Source organism: Ascaphus truei, chromosome 5 (assembly GCF_040206685.1).
Source record: "Ascaphus truei isolate aAscTru1 chromosome 5, aAscTru1.hap1, whole genome shotgun sequence".
Taxonomy (NCBI): Eukaryota; Metazoa; Chordata; class Amphibia; order Anura; family Ascaphidae; genus Ascaphus; species Ascaphus truei.
Genome location: NC_134487.1, coordinates 199,199,319 through 199,223,724, shown reverse-complemented (window position 1 = coordinate 199,223,724; position 24,406 = coordinate 199,199,319). Strand labels below are relative to the sequence as shown.

At 43.5% G+C, this 24,406-nt stretch overlaps 1 protein-coding gene across 1 annotated transcript in view; it reads left to right on the top strand.

The window, feature by feature from the left end:
* COL23A1 (collagen type XXIII alpha 1 chain) overlaps nucleotides 1–24,406 on the top strand; it is a 218,110-nt gene that overhangs the window by 188,525 nt on the left and 5,179 nt on the right. The window contains exon 27 of the mRNA XM_075599144.1: nucleotides 17,858–17,896. Coding sequence (XP_075455259.1) covers nucleotides 17,858–17,896 — 39 coding nt within the window. The remainder of the gene's footprint in view (nucleotides 1–17,857; nucleotides 17,897–24,406) is intronic.

Below are 24,406 nucleotides of genomic sequence, written 5' to 3'. Positions count from 1 at the left end.
GTGTCATAGTTCTTAGTTCATAAATAAGCCTTGCTTCCTGTTTAAGCAAAGTCCTGCCCCTGGGACCTGCAGAATAGGCATACAACGAAGTGTGGCCGTGCGGTGTGCTGTCTCTTTACTGGTCTTTGGATTGGTTCGTATCATACTTATTTTCTATGGGACTAGCATCTGCTATTATAACCTTTTCTACTGCAGTGTGCTGACTGACCTTCATGTGAATTTATGCTTTATGGGTTGTGCACCTACGTACTCTATTCATTGCTGTACATTCCCTGCGATGGCCTAGCGGGGAGTTGTATTTAGGAAACACTTGGCCTCATTTACATATTCTATCTGCATATGGTTGTGACTATTTGTTATATGTGCAATGGAGGAATTTGCTGACATCACAGGCATTTTTTCGTCCCTAACGGATGTGGCGGGTTTCAGTGATGCAGAGGTCGCACAGATCCGCTTCACAGAGTCCTTTGATGATGTAGCAGGACCTGACAAGGCGGCTGATGTTTTCAATGAGCTCATTAAATTGAAGAAACGTGAAGTGGATTTTTATTTACATGGCCTCACCCTGTCACACTACCACAAAGCGAGGATGCTGCCAAGGGGGTTCAGGGTGAAAAATCAGCCTACCATTGGCAGATGTGACATGGATTTCTGCAAACGCTGGATAGCCATTTTAAACAAATGTTCTTTCGATCTAATGATTCTGGTCATTGACCAATCAAGCAAGGAAATTGCCAAATTGAAGAAGGACATTGCAGTAATAGAAACCAAACATGTGGACACCCTGGCAGCGGACACGGATACCAACTGGCTGGATAAGATGCAGAATACCATTGATGCCTATAGGGCAAATTTAATCAAGTTTAAGAAGGAGAAGCTCCGGCAGGTGACGGCGGACTACAAGGAGCGCAACGTCTACCGATGGCTCCTGGGGCTGGGTGAGACGAAGAGTGGTAGAAGCGGTCCACAGCGACGATACCAGCCTCGGTCTAGGCGGGGTGATGCCGCCAGGATGGGCTACACGACCAGTGATACTGATGCATCAGATGCCCCGGACAACACCTCCATGGAGCCTTTTTTAGGTCCGGGCGATGGCGGTCGAGCGAGAACTCTCCCGCAGGGCACAACGCGCACAGACCCACCAGGAGAGGTGGCCGGAGATCGGCGGTATCCCGTGCGCGAAGGAAAAGCGACAAGGGGCACCAGGCAAGCGAGACGGTGATCTACAATCTATCGGACCACTCACTGACACCGGCAGAGGTTAGCATTTTACAGAAAGGCTTATCATTTGTGCCAACCCATATGCAGGATTCCTTTGACTGGGAGGTTGATATGTACAGACTGCACAGACAATTGAAGTTAAAGGATTTCTTCTCTAAGAATATTGATATTAACTCTTCTGGAGACATTACCCCAAATCCATTTAAGACCAGGAGCACCTTTGACCCGCACTCACTGAACCCCAACATAGCTGCATTTATGAACTTGGTGACGAAAGACACACGGAAAATTCTGAAGAATCATAAGACCAGCTTTTTTAATACATCGAGAGAGGAGAGAGCTGCCCTGAAAATGCTACGGGAGAACAAGGGGATTATAGTGAGAGCAGCAGACAAGGGTGGAGGGATTGTGGTTTTAAATTATCAATACTATAAGCAGGAGATTGAGCAACAGCTTGCAGTTGTACATCATTATAGACGCCTCCCGGGGGATCCGACGATAGCCTACAAGAAGGAGATTGATGGCATCATCCGATTGGGCTTGAATAATGCCTGGATCACAGAAGAAACCAGTAAATTCCTGACTCAGGACCACCCTGTGATGCCAGTATTATACACACTACCCAAAGTACACAAATCTATAGTCGCACCACCGGGCAGACCCATCATCTCGGCTCGTGGGTCGCTGTGCCACCCCCTCTCGCAATTTGTGGACTTCTATCTACAGCCACTGGTGGCTGGAATGGGTTCATACATCAAGGACACCACGGACTTTATTGAGCAGCTCAGCCATCTTTCCGTTAACACAGCAGAATGTATTCTTGCTACGCTAGATGTGTCCAGCCTGTACACCAACATTCCCCATGCAGGGGGCCTAGAAGCAGTACGCACAAAATTGGAAGAACAGGGAGTCGAACAGGGTCCACCAGTTGACTTTCTCATGTTGCTCATTGAGGTCATCCTCCATAAGAACTTCTTTAAATTTGAGAAACACTACTACTTGCAACTTACGGGCACTGCCATGGGCTCAAATATGGCACCGTCGTACGCTAATCTGTTTATGGATTTGTATGAACGGTTGCACATATTAACTGACACCACGCATGGACGGCATATCGTCAAATACCTTCGCTATATTGACGACATCTTCATTCTGTGGACGGGCAGTGAAGAGGAGCTGCTGACATTTGTTTCTGATTTAAACAAAATCCCCTCCACAATCCGTTTTACCCTCAACCACAGCTACCAGGAAATCGCTTTTTTAGACACCATAGTGTACAAAATTGGAGGCACGCTGGCTACTAGAATATACCGGAAGAGTACAGACAAGAACTCCCTTCTTTGTGCAGCCAGCCACCATCCTGTACCACTCAAGAGGGGTCTCCCATACTCCCAGCTTCTCCGAGTGAAAAGAATCACCACTGATCCAGAAGAATCCCAACGGGCCTTGGCCCAAATGGCCGCACGCTTCCGGGAGAGGGGCTATTCGGCCAAGGACATCAATTTTGCCTTGCAAAAGGTTGGACAGGTTGATAGGGGTGAACTATTGACACCTTCGACAGGCAAACCGGTGAGCAACAGGCTCAATATAGTCAGTACATTCAGTACTGCTACCAACAGCATTAAGCGCTGCATTCGGGGCAATTGGCGCATCCTGGAGAATGACGAGAGGATTGGTGCATTTGCTAGAGAGCCACCTCTATTCTGCTTTCGTCGGGGACCAAACATTGGTGACATGGTCACTGGATCTGACCCAATAGACAAATATGCCACACCCACCACTTGGTTAGCCAAAAAACCTGGTTCGTACCGCTGTCATGGCTGTACCAACTGCAACTATATGCAGCTGGGCCCTAGCTACAATCACCCGCATAGTGGCGCACCGATTAAAATCAAACAACCACTGAACTGTGAGTCTAAATTCGTGGTGTACCTTATTAAGTGTCCTTGTGGATTGCTGTACATCGGGAAGACTGTAAGGATGCTGAAAGAACGCATGGCCATGCACCGTTCAAACATCAGAAAAGCCCTACTGAGTGATGCCTCTGATGTAGACCTGAAGTGTCTACCTGTGGCTAGACATTTCAAGGAAAAAAGGCATACACTGGCCACACTTCGTTGTATGCCTATTCTGCAGGTCCCAGTCCCCCCCCGTGGGGGTGACAGGGGCAGGACTTTGCTTAAACAGGAAGCAAGGCTTATTTATGAACTAAGAACTATGACACCTGGTGGCCTAAATGAGGAACTTTCACTTAGCTGCTTTTTGTAGCAGTCTCCCTGCTTTCACTTGATTTTGCATTATGCCTTTTTTATGTTTGTCACTCATACTCTGTTGCATCACTCCCTCTGCACTTTTGCACTTCCTTTGTCCTTATATACTATGGTGATGCTATGCGCTCCTTGTGCTCTATACCTCTACCTGTCCCCCTGTGGTTCACCTTAACGCTCTGTTTATTACTATTCTGTTTAGCCCATTATTACTGTCAGTGTGTGGGTAACTGTGCACCGAGGTGGTTTTTCAGACTGCGCATGTGCGTTTTGCGCTGCCGGCGTCCCTGGTGGCCAGGGAGAGTCAATGAGGCGTCTGCTCACAGCTGTGATGCGCGGCGTACTCTCCTTGCTGGCGCTCCGGCAGTCAATATGTTTTGGCCCACTGCAGATGCGCGGTGCGCGACCTTCCCCCGCAAGGGCAGTAGACCCTGGGACCAGTGTCTAAAGGGTGTCTTTCTCCTAATAGTTTAAGTGCCTACTCTCATGTCATGATGAGTCATTTGGATAATCAGGTAATAGGGGAGGGGGCACGGAGCACAGCTATGTTGCATATTCTGTCTAATTGCATGTTGGTGATTGGTTCCCTTTGTTTGCATTGCACTATGGGTGAGGGTATATATGTGTGGTCACTTGCACTTGTGGGTTGCACGGCCCTGAGGAAGGTCTCTCTGTGGGACCGAAACGTTGGCTTACGTGTATTTCATGTTGTGAATATAGATTTTTGGATTAACCCCGTGCGGTGTGCTGTCTCTTTACTGGTCTTTGGATTGGTTCGTATCATACTTATTTTCTATGGGACTAGCATCTGCTATTATAACCTTTTCTACTGCAGTGTGCTGACTGACCTTCATGTGTATATATATATATATATATATATATATATATATATATATAGCACCAAGATGATCCTTGGACATCTCATGAGAGGTAATCCTAGTGCTTGCATGTTTTCAGTCATCAAAACCTGACTGAAATGTATTACAGCAGTGAGTTGCACGAGCACAGAATATCCTGCACACATAGCAATACACTTGACCAGTTGAGGGAGAATAAATAAGACAGTCTCTCTGGACAATTTCCCAATTTTCCAGTCACCTGAAAAAAATATTCTGTATGTGCATACCTTTTTCTTTTCACCAAATTGCTTGCCCATCAATGAAAAGTCTGTATCTGAATTCTGTGAAGGGGTATTTTCTGCATAATATTGTATGAGATCTGCAGTGATCTTCCACTCAGCTGGATCACTGCTATAGATTAATATCAAGACAAAATCTGATGTTTTCTTTGGTGTTATTGTCATCATATCTCCTGCTGGTATTGTAATTTCCAGAGCACCCTGACTTGACTCACTTCACTTGATCCATGTTTGACACAGTGCTCAGTGACATCTGTTTCAACATGTTTTGCAGCTTTGTTTTGCAAGTCTGATATTGATGACTCAATGGAAGAATTTACACTTTTACTCTTCATATCCTTTTACATTAATTTTAGTAGTGAACCTTCAATCTGTTTTAAAGCTTTTCCCTTTCTTCCTTTTTCTTTTGCTTTTCATATCCAGAATCATGTTTATTGTCCTATCCGTCAGTCATATTTTCAATCAAACGTACCCTGAATTTTATTTTATATAAATAAACAATGATAAATAAAGACAAATACAAAGAATCATATTGATAGTATCATAGTCAAGAAATTATAGTATCAAATTATCATAGCATCAAAGTATGTTTTGTAGACAAAGTATCATAGCTTCACTTCTCGCTATAAACTTATTTACACATTAACATACAAGATACAATAGTTGCATAACTTTATTATTCAAATAACGGTTTATACTGCACCGACACACTTTATTCGAGCAAATACCTAGTATGTACCTGGCAGATACCTGGAATGCGCCGCTCCTCACCTCTGACAAGCCCCGTTGCGTTTGCCTTTCCAGCCTGGGTTCATGCCTGGCTGACGGGCGGCTAATCTGTTAAATGTTAATGATTAGGATTTAATAGGCTGCAATGCTTCGCGTGTCTACCAGATGGCATAAATTCATGAATTGTAATGCAGTATATATATATATATACTGTGCAGTATTGCAGCCAGCGGGAATAAAATGCTTCAATCCCTGCTTGGAAAATACCTCAATGCACTCGGGCAGAAAACAGTCACAAACCTCAATACACCCGGGTATACCCGAATTCGTGGGACTAGCCGAGCTCGAATAAAGTGTGTCGCCAGTGTATGAAAACATAATAACCCTTTCAAATAATGTATTAACTTACATTCTCTCTCAATATCTACACACTGATTCTAATACACATATGTCATGACAAAGCTATCCCGTGCACGCCAGAAATCTTCTCCCCACTAACCCATGGCCTCTCCAATCATTAGAGGCGGCCAGTTACCTATGAGGCAATACCGCTAACAGTATTATAGACAAAATAATATCATAGTCATAGTATCAATGTATCATAATCATATATTATGTAGATATATAATTATATTATGGGACCTATACATTGTATGCAAACAAGCAGGCAAAGGAAAGTTGGAGCACCACTGCAAACAGTAGAAAAAAGAGACTGCAAGAGAGTGTGTCCCATGAATAAAATTGTTTAATGGATCAAAGCATCAGCTACAAAAACGAGCCCACGGGCCCCCACCAACGCGTTTCGAGCAACACGCTCTTTGTATGCAATGCAAATATTTATCTATAGATCTATCTTGAGGGCCTATGATTATAAGAGTGCCCAGGGCCTACAAAGACTTTAATCTGATCCTAGAGTTTTCCCTTCAAACTGATAGTATCCCACAATGATAATTCTTGAGCACCAGAACCATGGAAGAAGGAAGCGCAATCCTGGAGGACTTCTGCCTACCACGTCGCTCACCACGGGAATCACCCCAGAGAGACATACCACCAGGGACCTCCCTTCAACTAATATAGCACCAAGTAGAGAGATCGTGCACCATCAGAAGTCCATCACGCAACAGTGTCGACACTCGAGCAGAACCCAAGAGCAAGACTTGAGGTAAAGTCAAGATTCAGGACTAGATTGTACAGAACACGCACTTTCGGTGAGAGACCCTGCACGTTCCCCACGCAAAAACCTGCCTGAACGTTTACAACAATGTGATAAGTATAAGACACTGTGATTGTTGTTGTGTAATACAATCTGTTGTTTACAGGAAGGTTACAGGAAGTTAAAACACTGCGACCCCACAAACATTTTACTGGACCAAATGTGGAGCATTCACAGCCAAATGCAGAGCAGCGGGGAATTGCCCATCAACATTAACATATTGGGGGTCCCTGCTTCTGAATGGGACTCCTGCTGTGTTAATCTTAGCGGGCCACATCAGTCTGGAAGAGCTGCACAGTGATAGCAGAACGAATCAGTCCCTGTCTCTGCGCATCTCTAACAGGCAATCGTGCTACTTTTATTTTATTTTAATAGCATGGGATTGAAGCAGGGGTTCTCCAGAGCTGAACGCATTAATTTCAGCTCCGGGGACCCCCTGATTCCTGAGATACAGACCCCGGTATTGGATGCCAGTTTCTCTGGTAAGTTTAAATGTCCCAGCAGAACAAAATGTGCAAATACTATGTAATTCAAATAAAATCAGCTTCATTAGGTTAAACCAAAGTACCTGGTTTGTTGGGGGTAGAGGGAGTGGGTAAAGGGGGATGTTTCCCCAGGGTGGGTGGTTAGGCCTACCGGGTGAGTTGCGGGAGGAGTTAACCCCTTGATTACCATAGTGGTTTTGGGGGGTAAAGAGGGTGGGTAGCAGGGTGCCCATTGATTGCCAATGTGGTTATCTGTTCCCCCTGTTGAGGCATAGGTAACCACATTAGGTCCGAAAGGCCTGACAGCGCAGCAAAATTATATAGTGGCTTCATTATTTGCCACCCCAAAATTTTGCCGCCTAACGGGACTAATGGGAAATCTGACACTGATTGTAAACATGTATAAAAGAAGAAATTGTTTCACATCTGCAAACAGTGTTAGAAAGCAATTGCATATCTCAAGATAAATCTTATTGTGTGAAACATTATTCTTCTGGGACAATATGTCAGAGTGCTTTGGCATTCTGTATTTTACATAATGTAGCAGTCACTAATAACTTTCCAGGTTACATAAATCCTTGTATCCCCCAGATTCTGAAATACTGCCATCTGGGTCTTTGAATATCCCCTAGAAATCTCTTACAGTTCTATTTTCATGACACACAACTTACAAATGAAGTTCTGTAACTATAAGTAGTCTAACCATAGGATAATACACATTTAACAATGCAGTGAGTTCCATGCACCAGCATTGAAGTTACTGCGTAGTTAATTGTGCATTTGCCCCTTTCTCACCATCTCTCATTCCATATATTAACAAACATTATAGTGGAAAAAAAGATATACATTGTATATCTATGTTTTACACGTATGAAATACCTTTATATAAACGGTTTGACTGTCATATGACTGATCAACTAATATAAGCTCTTCTAATAACATTTGTTACATTGATTTAAGGGAAGATAATGAATGACATCACAAGAAATACATTGTGTTTTGGCAGTATTTTAAAATTAAATATAATTTACAGTACAGTATTTTGAAATATCCCATAAAAATGATATTTGGAATATCAGGGTCCGATGAGGTCGCTTATGTGTTTGGGGAGAAATGTCAGATATTATAAAATATGAAAAGCAAAAAATCAACCCACTTGAGGCAAAGTCAAATCAAGAAAAACATTTTGCCATCCCTGATCTGAACAGGCCAGCTATACTTTTTTTACTTTACTTGACTAAATAGGGCTGAACTGCAGTTTAACAAGTAGTAATAATAATAGTGATTGATCATCAAGAAAGGGTTCAAAAATTAAATACAAAAAATAATATTTCTTTTGATTATTGGTGCCAATGAGAAAAAAGTGCTTGTTTTATGTATCAAACGTCATCTTCTTTGTCTTAATCCTCATCAATGTCAGCATTGTCCTTCGATCCAATCACCAAGAAGTCTGTCCTGCGCTTCAGTGTATGTGGGCAAGTCACCTTGAGTGTCTCAGACACTGAGGCAGTGTACGAGGGACCTCAGCGTGGCCACAAGTTGACCGGTGCAGGGGGATATTCAATCTTACCTCAACTGCATCTCCGGTCTGGGACCCGCTCACCTCGGCTGCTCCTGCGTGCCGCCGTCTGGAGTGTCAGGATACAAGAGAGGTTTCGGCGCAACTGCGCATGCCTGAGTCAGTGAAGCTCCCGGATGTTCTTCAATCAACTTTATTGTAACAATAACACACAAGGGCTACACCGCAATCTCCCCCTAGATTGCGGTGTAGCCCTTGTGTGTTATTGTTACAATAAAGTTGATTGAAGAACATCAGGGAGCTTCACTGACTCAGGCATGCGCAGTTGCGCCGAAACCTCTCTTGTATTTTGTCCTTCGATCCATAATGGAACCAACCTCAAAATATTCCTTGCATTCGTCAAGGATTCTGCAGTTGATTTGATTAAATAACAGCTACTTTAAATTCTTTAAAAATGTAGGGAGGGACATCACATCTTTAAAAAAAAAATGGAAGCTGTCATATGGTACTACAACCAATCAGATTGGGGGTGTATATCTCCCAATCCAATTGGTTAGAGTACCATGTGATAGCAGCTATTTTATTCTGGTGACATCATTTTAAAGGGATGGAAGCATTGCCTTCCTGATTGGCTGGCTTCCCTCCCTCTAAGATGATGTCACATCCGTACAAAAAAAAAGAACCAGTCACATGGTACACCAGCCAATCGGACTGGGGATGTACCATTTGACACTCAAATGGGACATCACATGTGTGTGTTCCCATCTCATTTGAAGCCAAGAAGACGGCGGGACAACACCCGCCCCCCCCAATTGGATTACAAATAAAGATGAAAAGGAAGAAGGAAGAGAAAAGAACTTACCGTACGACCATAAACTGTTGAGGAACATTACGTCGAGGGTCAAGAGGTTTCTGATGGACTCAGAATCAGAGGGTGAAGACATTAAAGCTTCATTCATAAATAAAAACATTGATTGTATTTTATTTAATTACATATTTATTTATTTTTTAGGTTGCCCATTGACTGCCAATGTGTTTATTTATACCCCTTTTGGGCTATAGATTAGCACTGTGACAAGCAGTGCATTTGTTAGGCAAATACTTGTTTTTATTTCATTGTTATGTATTGTATTTTGTGTTATGCTTTTTTTTAGGTTGCCCATTCATTGTCAGTGTGGCAATCCATGCCCATATATTGTGGGCATGGTTTACCACAGTCACAATCAATGGCTTTATTATGAAACGCTTGTTTTATTTAAATGTCATGTGTTTTATTTTGTGCCTGTTTTTTTCTTAGCTTGCCCATTCTTTGCCATAATGGCAAACCATGGCCATATTGTAGGGGCATGTTGTACCATTGTGCCAATCAATTGGATTGTTGGCAGTTTTTTGTATTAAAATGTAATTAATTTTATTCAATGCTTGTTTTTTACTGATAGATTACCCATCCATTGCCATAATGGCAAATCATGCCCATATTATATGGGCTTAGTGTACCTCTGTGCCAATCAATGGGTAGAGTGTGTGGGGGTAGTTGCCCCAGAGAGGGTAGTTAGGCCTCCAGGCTGGGTTGGCAGGGAAGGGGGGTTAATCCCTTAATTACTATAGTGGTTACTAACCGCTAAGGTGATTAAGGGGTTAGTAACCATTAGTTCATTTTTTTATTGTAATGTTGCTGCCCACGGAGGACAAGGACACAGAGGAGAAGATGAGGACAGCCTTCATCTTGGCAGAGGTAAGTAGAACTTTTATTTACTTTATGCTGGCTGGATATCGTTTTATTTTTAATGAGCGAATTAGTGATTATCCAAATCTGGATAATAGTTATTTTGCCCATTACTGTATGTGTTGGGGTGGGGGGGCAGCAGGGTACCCATTCATTGCTATTGGGCTTATCTTTGCTCCCATTGAAGACATACAGTAGAGGCAACGTTTATTCTAACATTTGCTGTAAACTAGCCGGGGTACATTCTGGGTATGTGCTGGGTATGTGCTGGGTATGTTCTGGGCTAGTTTGAGGCACGTTTAAGGCATTTCTGCATTGACTAACGACCCATAGGATTAACACAGCAGGGATCCCTGGCAGTCCCATTCAGTTTGAATGGGACTGCCAGGGACCCCCCGCTGTTAATCTGATAGGCCATTAATCAATGCAGAAATGCTGGGGCTAGTTTAAGGAAAGTTTAAGGCATGTATTCAGAATGTACCTGGGGGTACCTGGGTCTTTTGGGGAATTGCCACTGGTTTTTGTTAGAATAATCGCTGCCTCTACTGTAGGTAACCACAATGGCAATCAACAGGTATATTTGCTAGTATTGTGTTTTAATGATTATTGTAGGTAGCGGGGGTGGGTGAAGGTGGTGTTTAGCCCATGGTGGGTGTTTATGCCTACTGGGTGAGAAGCGGGAGGGGTTAACCCCTTTATTTCCTTAGCAGTAGTAACCACTAAAGTAATAAAGGCATTAACTCCTCCCACAACCCTCCCACAAGGCCTAAACACCCACCGTGGGCCAAATACCACCTTCACCCACCCATAATAAAACGGGCACTGGTATTTAACCCCTTCATTACCTTAGCGGTTAGCCTTTAAGATAATGAAGCTGCCTGTAAATGTATTTTTATTACATAGGATTCAAGCCTGGGGTCTCTGGAGCTGATATTAATGTGGGGCAGCTCTGGAGACTCCCGGTTTCAATTCGATGCAATAAAAATACATTTTGGGTGACGAGATGAAATGTGTGAGTAGCACACTAGGTGATAGCCTCGATGTTCTCATCGGAGCTACTAGAATAGGGTGATTTTCTCAAAAATATGAGTTGGAGCTCTTTTTTGTTTCAAATTTTTTATTAGGCGTTATTTGGCATACATTATGTAAGTAACGAATAAACATCTTATTGCCTAATACAAGTTTTTCTTGGTTTAATAACAGTGAAAGGGAAAGACTCAACGCGCCCCCGATCTTAAAACATGGGTCGGCAGGGTTGGCGTGAGGATGGAAACAGAAAGTGAGGGGGAAGAAAGAGGGGAAGAGAGGCAAAGGTTAGGGGGGGGTCTGAGGAAGGGAGGGCCCTTCCTTCTCAGTTCATCATATGAGATTCCTCCCTTATTACGACCGTCATTTGCTGGGTGTAGCTAACTTTAGTCTGCCATTCGGGTCATCCATGGTTCCCACGTGGTATAGAAAGGTTCCGTCTTCCTCTTTAGGAAGGCCGAGAGTTTCTCCATTAACATAACTTCTTGTATTCTGTTTTTGACTGTTTGCCTAGGGAGGGAGACACCTTTTTCTACGAGGCCGCCACCGCACATCTTGCCGCCGTAAGAATGAAGGAGATCAATTTTCTTGTTGGTCGGTCAATGTTCTCGATTGGCCTGGCCAACAAATAGGTCAACGGATCAATGGGTATGGTGAGGTCTGTGACCTCTGTAATTAAGGACTGTATGGTTTCCCAGTATTTCTGAATTTCTGGACATGACCACCATATGTGGGCCATGTCACCCTTTTGTCCGCAGCCTCTCCAACATAGATTGGAAGCCAGAGGATAGATTTGATTTATTCTAACTGGGGTAAGATACCAGCGAAACAGTATTTTATATATATTTTCTTTGATTGTGGTACATATGGAAGTTCCTGAGGCTGATTCCCAAATGCTTTCCCAATCCTCTCGGTCTATAACTATGTCCAATTCTGCCACCCAATGGAGCATGTAGTCATGAACTGGGGCATCTGTTGCCCTTTCCAGCTCTGCGTATATTTGTGTTATAAGACCTTTTTGGTGCGTCGTTTCTTTGCACAGCCTTTCAAAGCTCGTGAGAGGGGGAAATTCCAATGTTGGCGATATTGTTTGAATGAAGTGCCGAATTTGGAGATATTTAAAGACATTCAATCCCCTTATTTCGTATTTGTTTTGTAGTCTTTGGTAACTCAGGAACTCTCCTATGCTCAAGAAGTCAGCAATCGCCCTTATTTTTTTAATCGTAAATTGCTCAAATTGTCTGGGCTCACAACCAGGTGGGAATTTGGGGTTTTGGATAATTGGTATGAGTTGGGATTTGGCGGTTGTGAGCTTGAATTTAAGTTTGCATGTCGTCCAGGTCTCCCATGTATGCCTCATTGGTCCTAATTTAAATTTACTTTTCTGCAAGTCCTCCCTGCTCAGGGACCAAAGGCACACTGGCAGAGAAGGCGTGCCGGCGTATTGCATTTTTATGTCCAGCCAGCAATATTGGCCTGGTTCCGCATTCCAAACTACTACCTGTCGCAGCTGGGCAGCTTGATAGTATCGTATAATATCGGGGACTCCCAGGCCCCCTCTCCCCCTTGAAGCAAGTAGAACTGTCCTTTCGATTCTGGGTTTTTTCCCCTGCCAGATAAAGTGGAAAATTTGTTTTTGGATATTCTTCAATTCTGAGCCAGGGATGCGGATCGAGAGTGTCTGGAAGTAGTATAGTAATCTGGGGAGTATATTCATTTTCACAGAGATCATTCTCCCGATCCATGATATTTGGTACGCTCCCCATTTGTCTAGATCTAATTTAATTTTTCAAAAAAGGGCCGGGTAATTATGGTGGTATAAGGAATGGTAGCTCCCCGATATCTTTACTCCCAGGTATTTGATATAGGAGGAGCTCCATCGATATTTAAAATGTAGCTTAAGAAGTTTCACCTCTGGCTCTGGCAGGTTTAGATTTAGTGCTTCGGATTTGTCATTATTGATTTTATATCCTCAGATGGTTCCGAAGAAGGGGAGGTAGGGGTAAGTCCATGGGAAGGTTGCTGCGAATCCGCAGGCAGTCACATTTGGATATACACATTAAATTGCTTACAGCTTTCAATACAATAACCTCTTCAAACAATGTGATCAAATAAATTCACTGTTCCGCTACTTTTCTGTTTTGAGACACTCAGGGAACACTGTACATTGCATTATTGACATAACAGATGGGGCGGCATTTGCATTGATTGGTCAAACAGTTTTTTATATGGTATCGTCCTCAGCGGTTGCAGTAGAGATGGATGTAGGATCACCTCTACCTATGCCCGGGTTTTGGGGGAGTAAGTGCTGGGGGTTTAACATTTTGCTGATGTGTACTTATGGTACCTGATCCTTGTTGAGCCTTTTGGGTATGATTACAGGTGGGGAGGGGTGGTGGTGGGGAGTTGGGCTGGGGGGGAGTGGGAGAAAAAAAGAAAAAATGGGGGGGAAGGGGGAGGGTGGGGGGAGTAGGTTGGGGGAGGGGGAGGAGGAGGGGAGAGGGGGTGGGATGGGGGGGAGCGGGAGGGGATGGGGTTGGGGGGGGTGGGGGTGGTGAGGGGGAGGTGGGATTGGAGGGAGGAGGAGGTGGGGGAAGGGGTGGAAGGGGGAGGGGTAGGTGTGAGGGGGGGAGGTGATGAAGGGGGGGTTGAGAGCATTGGGGTGAGGAGTGGGGGAAGTGGGGGGGAGGGAGATGGGGAGGCTGGGGGGAGGTCGGCGGGAAGGGAGTGCGAGGGGGGGTGGGATGGGAGGGGGTGGGGGGAAGGAGAGGGGGTAGGTGTTGTAGGGAAGGGGGGGAGGGAGGTATGGGGAGAAGGGTTGGTGGGGGAAGGGAGGGGGAGGGGGGAGGAAGGGGTGATGGGGGGGGGAGGTTGGAGGGGAGGGGAGGGAGGGGGACTGGTGGGGTGGGGAGAGGGGGGGCAGGGGGGGAGTGTAGAGGGGGATCACCAGGTCACTTGATGGGAACAATATGAGATACATATTAGACTGTTTGCGTCTGGTAATACAGTAGTAACCGCGGAGTTGTGGGATCACGTAGGTTTACTTTGTTTCGCGCCCATTTTAAAGCACTGAGGGGGGGAGAGAAGGAGGGGGGAGATAGAAGCAGGGGGAGGTAGAGGGGGGGATATTGGGCTGCTTTTTAGCTTGCTGGGGTAGCCAGTAGTGAGAAACATTTTAACGCAACTATGGTTTGTCTTTTAACAGGGAATTAATCAACATATGGAGGTGGTGGGGGGAGTGTAACTTGCAGGGGTAGTTCAACAGCCTCAACGGAGGTAAAGGGCCTTCCTGCATCAGTCTTGGTAAGGGACCGGCTATATTTTACCGGACCCAGATATAACGTTTATCTGGGTGGGAATACTCAAACCTGGTCTGGACGATAGAGCCCTCTGTCTGCGGAGAGGTCAAGCAGTTCCCAGCGGGGCTTAGCAGATGGTGCTGCCTTAGGGATCGGGTTTCCCCTCTCCCGCCTCCGCGCATCTCAACTCGCCTGCTTTGTTGCCGAGGGGGTATGTGTTAGCTCCCGAAATCCAGTCCGTGGGACGCAGGGCCTCACGGATCAGCTGGTCAACAGGATAAAAGGCAAACAGGCAAACAGGGACCCTCCACCCTCCCTTGGGGCCCTTAGGTGGAAATCAAAGGCCCTGGGTCGTAGGGCTTCTCTGCCGGGTGATCAGGTTTTCTGCCCATGCTGACCAGCCAGCCTCTCTGAAGCTCTGATGGGTCTCCGCTCTTGACTTGCTCCCTCTGCTCGTTGTCCCGCGAAGGTGGCAGTGTCAGGCCCAGCTCTCGAGCGAATCCTAGCATCTCTTCTGGCAGCCTGAGTGACCGCTGCTTTCCTCCTCTGCTTACCACGAGCCAGAATGGGAACCCCCACCTGTAGGGTATGTTGTTTTCTCGTAGCAGTTGGGTGAGGGGCTTGAGCTCTCGGCGTCGCTCAACTGTGATCCTTGCGAGATCACTGAATATTTGCACGGGCTCGTTCTGGAATGTAAGGTTATTGGCTTCTCTGCTCGCCGCCATCACTTTCTCTTTCGTGGAATAGCTATGGAGACGTACTATAATGTCTCGCCTTCTTTTTGGGTTGTTTGATCGGGGACCCAGTGCACGGTGCGCACGATCTATTTCCAGATCCCTTCCGTCAAGGCCCGTGCAGAGCGTGCTGAAAAGATCTACCAGGTAAGGCTCTAATTAGTTCTGGAAGAACCGTTTCCGGGACATTCCGAATTCGTAGATTCTGTCTCCGGTCCCGGTTCTCCTGGTCCTCCATTCCATCTTTCAGGAACCTGATTTCTTCTCCCAGGCGCATAATTTCGTCGTCTGCTGCGGCTTGGGCCTGTAGGGATTCTTCCAGCCTGCTTTCTAGGTCCTCCGTTCTCTGTGTGAGGTTTCCTTGCTCTTCCTTTAAGCCTGACACCATCTCCTTAAGATCCTGCTGGAGGGTCTTGTGGATCCTGTCATGCATGCTTGAGAGCAGCTCTTCTAGGTAGGTGCACGTTATTTCCCTTTCCAGGGTTGGTTCCTCGGCGGGCTGGTCTCTGTCCTGTTGCGGGGATGCGGCCGCGTGGTGTCCGACGCCATCTTGGGCTCCCTGCATGCTTTCTGAGCCGCGCTTCTGCTGCGGCTGAAAGTACTTCGGTACGCCCTTTGGAGCTTGCGCTTTTGCTTTTTGCGACATGCTGTGTGGTTCAGACGTCTTTGTAAGTTAGTCTCCGGTGGTATCGTGGGGGGGAAAAGAGCTTTTTATTCGTTTTATGCTCGAGGGTTCTTGGAGCTCCCTGACTAACCCACCATCTTGGATGACGTCACCGTAAGTCCCCGAGTTGGAGCTCTTTTTGAGCTCCTGCTCGGTGTGTTTGAGCAGGAGTGAGACCGCTTGTGGAGATGCCCTTCCCGTATGAGTTTGGCTGGTTATCTGAGCTTTCTGAATAGCAACCATGCCATATTGTACGGGAAATGCTCAAAAAGCTCTGAGTTACTTATCGAAGCTACTGTACTAGAATAGTCCCCACTGTGTCTTACCTTCTTTTTCTCTCTCCCTTTGTCACGAATACACCATCTCTCTTTCTCACCTTCTCTGTCTCTCTCCATGTCTCTCTCAATTACTGTCTCTCTCGCTTAGTTTGTACCTTTCAATCACAAGCACACACTCACTCTTTTTTTCTCTCCCTTTCTCACCTGTCGGCTTTGTGCACTGCACAGAAATAGAAATACTGTTTGTCTTTAAAAAAAGATTATTGAAAGACTTGTATAGACAACTTTACTCATGTTTTCAGCATGGTAAAGTAGGGGAAATAAAATTAGCTGTCAATTTTTCACTTCACGCAATGATAATTATTGGTTGTGCCATATTGAAAAGCAGTTGCATATTTAATTTGGTGATAAATGCACATTAACATGAAAATGTGCATGTTTGAGAATAATGTTTCACTACCGTTGATGCAGCATTGCTGAGATTTCACTGCAATATATCTGCAAATTCAATTTGGAGTAGCTGTTTTATCTCATACTGTATGTACTTTGTTAAAAAAAATTAAAATTCTGTCTTCTGCCCGTGGAATTCAAAAATGCTTGGGATAGGGATAAGAAAAGTAGACTGCTCAAAGATAGATAAATACTAAATAGACAGGTGCCACACTTTGTGTAAGTAATACAAATGATAAAATACGAGAGAGAGAGACACACATACACAGCGCCTTAAAAAGTGCACTCATGGATGTCTATCAGGCATAATATGGAACATTAACGCTAATGATATAGAGCACTCCTTAATAAGATTGACATATTTAAAATAATGATTAATTACAACAATATATCTAGTTAAATAGAATGCTCAAGTACTCTTATCTAAAATGAGGGGGTAGAGAGAGGACACAGGACTAAAAGTCCTATCCTAGCTACTGTATAAACCAGCATCTACATACAGTAGCTTTTCATTCTGTCTAAATAAGCACTGACATTAATTACCAGTCCGCACCATAGTAGGTTACTAATAAACTGGTTCATAATATAGTAGTAGTAGCAATGTCGCTCTTTAAACTTTCTGTCTTCAAGCAATGCTAGGGTCTAAATTTAACATAAGTTGAACTTTATGTTTATGGACATGTCTTTCTTCAACCAAATCTATTACTGTATGTAACAACAGTATGTATCTACTGCATGTCATCTGTTATATTTGTTGCTATTGTAGCATTTCAGTATCTTGCTTCTCCCCTCTATGAAATTGCTCACTGCAACATCTGACGTCCCTCGAAATCATGTGACCTTGTGTTACTACCCTTTTTCATCGAGAAATAATCCTGTAATTATCTATTTTGAAAAAATATAACATAGTGTGGAGTTTTCACTTGATGGCAAATCGTTTTTGTGTGTTGAAGAATTTTAATGGTGCATGTACCTGTAATTCATGAAAAACAGTGCATCTGACTTTTTTTTTTAATTTTTTTTTAGATTTCCGTTTTCATTGTGATGTTCATGACATTTTACTTTTATATCTCTCTTCATGTGAAACATTTTTTTTTTTTTTGTACAGGGACCAGATGGGCTTCCGATACCAGGATGTTGGCACAAGGTTTGAATTCTTGAATATGTTTTACTTATAATAGGGCATGTTTGTATTGGGTTTGTAAAAATAATATTTGCTAAGAAAATATCTGTGCATGCATACATACATCAGAAAATCATTGCATGGTCAGTAGGAATGTTCAGTCCATGACATAAATAAATTTATTGATTAGACATTTGGTAAGTATCTTATCTTCTTGAGACGTCACTTTGCTCCCATTCTACATATATTTAATGCAGCTCTTCAGACTCTTCTTGCACCAAAGCTAACCAAAGGCAATTACATGTTTTCTTCAAAATGTTATTTTTGGAAAATAATTTTACAATGTTAGTTTGAAAACGGGTAACCTAAAACATGGGAGTTTCACTTCCTTTACCTTACCCTTTATTCTGTTTCATTTTCTCCTTGTTCTAACTGAAAATAGATGTTCACGGTTATTATTCCATCACAGGGGAGGCATCAAACGGGCCCACGAGGGAGAAAAAATTTCTAAGTCCCTGCTTGATTTTCACATCATCTGGTGCATTTTTGTCCTGTGTTAATTAAAGTCTATCTCATAGAACAGGGGTACGCAACTCCCGTCCTCAAGCCCCCCCCCCCACTCCCGGTCAGGTTTTTAGGATATCCCTGCTTCAGCACAGGTGACTCAATCAGTCCCAGCTTCAGCACAGGTGGCTCAATCAGAGGCTCAGTGTTCGACTGAGTTGAGCACCCCTGTCATTGAGAAAAAAACAAAGCTTTTCCAAGGGGGTTGGGATTCTAGGTGGGAACAACAGACAGTCTTGGTCCACACGGGGGGGAAGGGAGCGGTATTCTCAGGAACACACCCAAAAATAAAAAATATACACAATAATGGTGCAGTATGATAAGGCAATAGGGGAATGGGTGAATCTTGGCTCTAATGCAATTCCTACTTACAACAGGTAAGATATAAGCAGGCAGTGGTCTGACTGTCAGAGGGATGTAGGTTTAGGATAAACGCAGAGAGGGGAATTTGATAGTAGATAGCTTCATGCAGGATACTTTCAAGATATGTCAGCTCAGATTCACGCAGAATAACATAGGAAAGAGAAACGGACCATAGTATAGATCACAATGTACAGATTTATCCAATCAAAACAGGGTGCACAAACGTACTTACAATAAGTACTTGAAAGATATTCACGTAGCAGTATCGTGAGACAGTAGAGGGCTTTTTTAGCGATGATAAGCTGGCTGGCTGGATGTCTTCCCTTAACTTCCACCTCCCCGTCGCGGTATGGCGTCTGACGTCACTTCCGGCAACACGGGTGATGACATCCGGTAGGGAGCAGGGAAGATGAGTCTCAGCTGATCGCTTGTGTAGACAGCAGGCACCTCACACGTCTTCACGTTCAGCAGGGCTATAGTGGACTAAAGGCTTGGCTCAACGCGTTTCGCTGTTCTCAAACAGCTTCCTCAGGAGCAGACAGACATGAACATCTGATTGACTTTTCTTTAAGAATTTGAACCCATATTTACTAAGCTGTGCGGTTCCTTAAAAATATTCCAGCGCTGGAACACTATTGACCTGAATGGGTTTTCTAGCATCTGAAATTGTTATATGGAATAGCACCACCTTGGGTTGCCAGGTGGCTTCTCCAAAAATACTGGACACAATAGTGATAGGTGTGATGCATGCGCACACAGACGTCTGCTCCTCCATGCTCTTTCTACCTCACCTGGGCCCCCCAGGCTCCGAACAAGTCCTCCTGATTGGCTGCTGGGTAATGCAGCCAATCAGGATAGAGGAAGCTGCCCAGTCCCCTAGCAACAGCCCTACTCTGTCCTGCTCAGGGAAATCCCACGGTCCCCCAATATGGTCAGGTCCCTATGTCCAGAGATGTAATACATGTCCAGTATTACTTCTATTTTTTTCCTGGACAGACAGTTTGGTTCAATACTGGATACCTGGCAACCCTAGCACCACCACAGTCGCTATAGGCCTTTAAAACTTTTCATCTTGTGTAAAATATGACAAAATAGTTTTAATGGTAGAAACTCACAATGCTTTTTTAAATGTAGCCAACTTTATGTATTACGTTCATTGTGCCAGCACCAACAAACTTCTGTCTACAGTCCTGGCTAAGCTCCAGTTATATAGTAGTAGTATGGTAGCAAAAAAAGAACTGGAAGGATAGTTTTGTTAAACCGTGGCAGAAATTGGTGTTATCAAGCAGAAATAGATTATCCACAAATTATATTAACACCTTTAGTTACTAATGGGGATGCAAGGCACTGCATGTGTTACGGGGCCGCTCTACCTCTGTAGTAGTTATAAAATTATGAATTTCTTTTTTTTTTGTAAGTGCACTTTTGTGAAACATATGCATTAAATCATTTAATTATTTTAAAAAAACCTGGTAAACCAGGGCAAGGTCTAGTTGGAAATTAGTATGAGGATTATTTAAGTCTCAAATTGAAAGTAGTCAGATTTATTTCTCTAATGAAGTTAGAGCTGCTTCTGCTCCTGCATTATAGAGATTACAATACATAACCCCCATAACACTGCTGCAGATGACTTTCACATTATAGCCTCACCTGCAATAATTTCATACCACATAAAAGTACACATCTATGTAATAATTCACATACATTTCTCCATAAAGTGGATCACTGTAGCCACTGAGGGATGAGGTTATATGTAGATCATTTAATTTGGTTACATGTTTATGAGGAGCATGCAGACGAGTCCAGAGAAGCATTAGGGGTAAGGGGGTAAGTTGAGCTATTGGTTTTCTCTCACTGGGCCCAATTTAAATAATTAAAATAGGGGGAAAATGTCAGGCGCAGCATCTGAGGAAGGAGTTGGTTTCCTGAAACATCATACCAGCGCCTCATTACCTTAAGTAGGATGCCACTGTACTTTTCTTTTTATATTTATCTAGACTAGTATTTATTTTGCCAATCTTTTTTATTCTGTTTTCTTTCAAATATACAGCTCAATCCCGTTATAACGCGATCCGTTACAACGCACATCCGCTTATAACGCGATGCAAGCGTGGCTCCCAATTTTCATATTTATGAATACTTTACAACACAATTATTGCTATCTTAAATACTTTATAGTACAGTGCATACAATTGTACATTATTTCTAACGCGATCCGCTTATAACGCGATGTGATTCATTGGACCCCAAACACAGCGTTAAAAGGGGGCTGAGCTGTATTTTGAATACAAATGTAGAGTGCAGTCCTTTTTTCCCAGTTGGGTAGTTTATGCTTATTGGCGTTTTAGGGGTCCTTACAACTTAGAGGCTATTAATCAAGTCTGTAGTAAAAATGTATTTTTTCATTTATTTATTTATGTCCTTTTTTTGCAGAATTACACGTTTGTGGCAATTACATGAAACACTTCAATAATTCTTCATTTTGTTTAAAGATAGTCATAATTACGTGTAAAAACTAGGCTGTAATGAATTACAGTGGGCCACACCAGAATGCATGAAAATATAAAGATATTGTATTGTATTGTATGTCTTTATTTATATAGCGCATAAATGTACATAGCGCTTCACAGTAGTAATACATATCATATAAATAACAAATAATATAAATAACAGATCATGGGAATAAGTGCTTCAGACATACTGTAAAAGTAACATTAAGGAAGGAGTCCCTACTCCGAGGAGCTTACAATCTAATTGGTAGGTAGCGAAAACGTACATAGACAGTAGGAGGGAATACTAGTAAGTGCGTCTGCAGGGGGCCAAGCTTTATGTGTCATGTGTCCATGATTATCCAGTGCTACTCAAATGCTTCTTTAAGCAGATGTGTCTTAAGGTGAGTCTTAAAGGTGGATAGCGAGGGGGCTAGTCGGGTATTGAGGGGAAGGGCATTCCAGAGGTGTGGGGCAGAAAGTGAGAAAGGTTTAAGGCGGGAGAGAGCTTTAGATACAAAGGGGGTAGAAAGAAGACATCCTTGAGAAGAACGCAAAAGTCGGGATGGTGCATAGCGAGAAATTAGGGCTGAGATGTAAGGAGGGGCAGAAGAATGTAAAGCTTTAAAAGTGAGCAGGAGAATTGAGTGTGAGATACGTGATTTAATCGGAAGCCAGGAGAGGGATTTCAGGAGGGGAGATGCAGAGACAGATTTAGGAAAGAGTAGAGTGATTCTGGCAGCAGCGTTTAGGATAGATTGTAGGGGAGACAGGTGAGAGGTAGGAAGACCGGACAGCAGGAGGTTGCAGTAATCGAGATGGGAGAGAATGAGGGCCTGAGTCAGAGTTTTAGCAGTTGAGTAACAGAGGAAAGGGCGTATCTTTGTGATATTGCGGAGGAAAAAGCGACAAGTTTTAGAAACGTTTTGAATATGAGAAGAGAATGAGAGTGAGGAATCAAGTGTAACCCCTAGGCAGCGTGCGTGGGCTACTGGGTGAATGATCGTATTTCCAATAGCAATGTGGAAGGAGGTAGTAGGGCCAGGTTTGGGAGGAAGTATAAGGAGCTCTGTTTTAGCCATGTTGAGTTTAAGGCGACGGAGGGCCATCCAGGATGATATTCCAGAGAGGCATTCAGAAACTTTGGTCTGTATAGCAGGTGTAAGGTCAGGGGTTGAAAGGTAAATTTGTGTGTCGTCAGCATAGAGGTGATATTTAAACCCAAAAGATGTGATTAGGTCACCTAGAGAGAGTGTGTAGAGAGAAAAGAGAAGGGGTCCCAGGACAGAGCCCTGGGGTACCCCCACAGAGAGATCAATAGAGGGGGAGGAGGTGTTAGCAAAAGAGACACTGAAGGTACGATGGGAGAGCTAATAGGAGATCCAGGATAAAGCTTTGTTCCGAATGCCAAGAGTATGGAGAATGTGAAGGAGAAGAGGGTGGTCCACGGTGTCGAATGCTGCAGAGAGGTCGAGTAATATGAGCAGAGTGTAATGACCTCTGTCTTTGGCAGCGTGGAGGTCGTCAGTTATTTTAGTGAGGGCTGTTTCAGTAGAGTGAGCAGTGCGGAAGCCAGATTGTAGAGGGTCTAGGACAGAATAGGTGTTGAGAAAGTGTAGCAATCGAGAGAATACAAGACGTTCAAGGAGTTTGGAGGCAAAAGGCAGGAGGGAGACAGGTCGATAGTTAGAAGGACAGGTAGGGTCAGGCTTGCTGTTTTTGAGTAATGGTATGACTGTTGCATGCTTGAAGGATGATGGAAAGGTACCAGAGTAGAGGGAAGAGTTAAAGATCTGTGTGAGCATAGGGATTATAGAAGGAGCAAGAGGTTTTAGGAGATGGGAGGGAATGGGATCAAGAGGGCAAGTGGTAGAGGGAGAAGAGGAGATCAGCAGTGACACAACCCCTAACCTGGAAAGACCAAATAGTAAGAGTTCCAACAGAACATAACAGAACCAGGGGAAAGAAAATTCCCCTAGTAATGTAACAAAGATCGGCCGATCAAAGTGAGAACTCAACAGATAATATAAATGTCCCCATGGGCTAGCAGCCCAGCATCAGTAAGAACTGCAAGCATGAGGCAGACAAAGCAGCACAGTACAGACCAGCTACAGGAGTCCCAGCACAGAGAAAATAACATCAGTGTAGTCCACACGTTCCACACGGGTCTGGGAGTCTAGGGGTAGTGAGAGGGTTGTCTCTGCTCCGCTCCTACGGCCGTTTCGCCAAAAAGGCTTTAGTGTCCACTGTTGCTGGGCTGTCAGCTTAAGGGGACTTCCTAACTGCCTTATTTGCCCTATGCTTTAGTGTCCACTGTTGCTGGGCTGTCAGCTCACATCTCACTAATGCCTGCTACTTACCATCAGCATTAGGCTGTTCCAGCATCTTTCACATGGTCTTTTGTAAACTTACCCTTGTGGCTTTACCCTCATTATTTATTATTATTTTTTAAGCCATTTGGGTATTTTCTGCTGCATGTTACACATCTCCCCCAGCAATTATTATTCTGTGACTGTTATGTTATTGTGTTATTCTATGCTATATTTGTAATGTCTTTGATATCTGATTCACAGTTTTTTGACTAATTTTTCTGCGCTCTGGTTTGTCCATTTATATTATCTGTTGAGTTCTCACTTTGATCGGCCATTCTTTGTTACATTACTAGGGGAATTTTCTTTCCCCTGGTTCTGTTATGTTTTGTTGGAACTCTTACTATTTGGTCTTTCCAGGTTAGGAGTTGATTTGTGTTAAGTTATTATTAATTATATTTTGCAGCAGTTTTTCATGTGGTATGTATTTGAGTTTGTCTCTTGTGTTTTTATGATGCATTGCTAATAAAGTCCATTTTTCAATTTTTCTATTACATACTATTTGAGTGCTCCCTTATTTTGACCCTTCTTTTTTCTTTTTGTGTTTTTATATATATATATATATATATATATATATATATATATATATATATATATATATATATATATATATATATACAGTATTCATGTTATTAAGTGTAATTCTTTTTCTTCTTCATACATTATTATAGTATCAATTTCTTCTACTTACTATATATATATAAAGATAAAACAGATGATATTTAAAATGATGTTCAATTGCATAAATG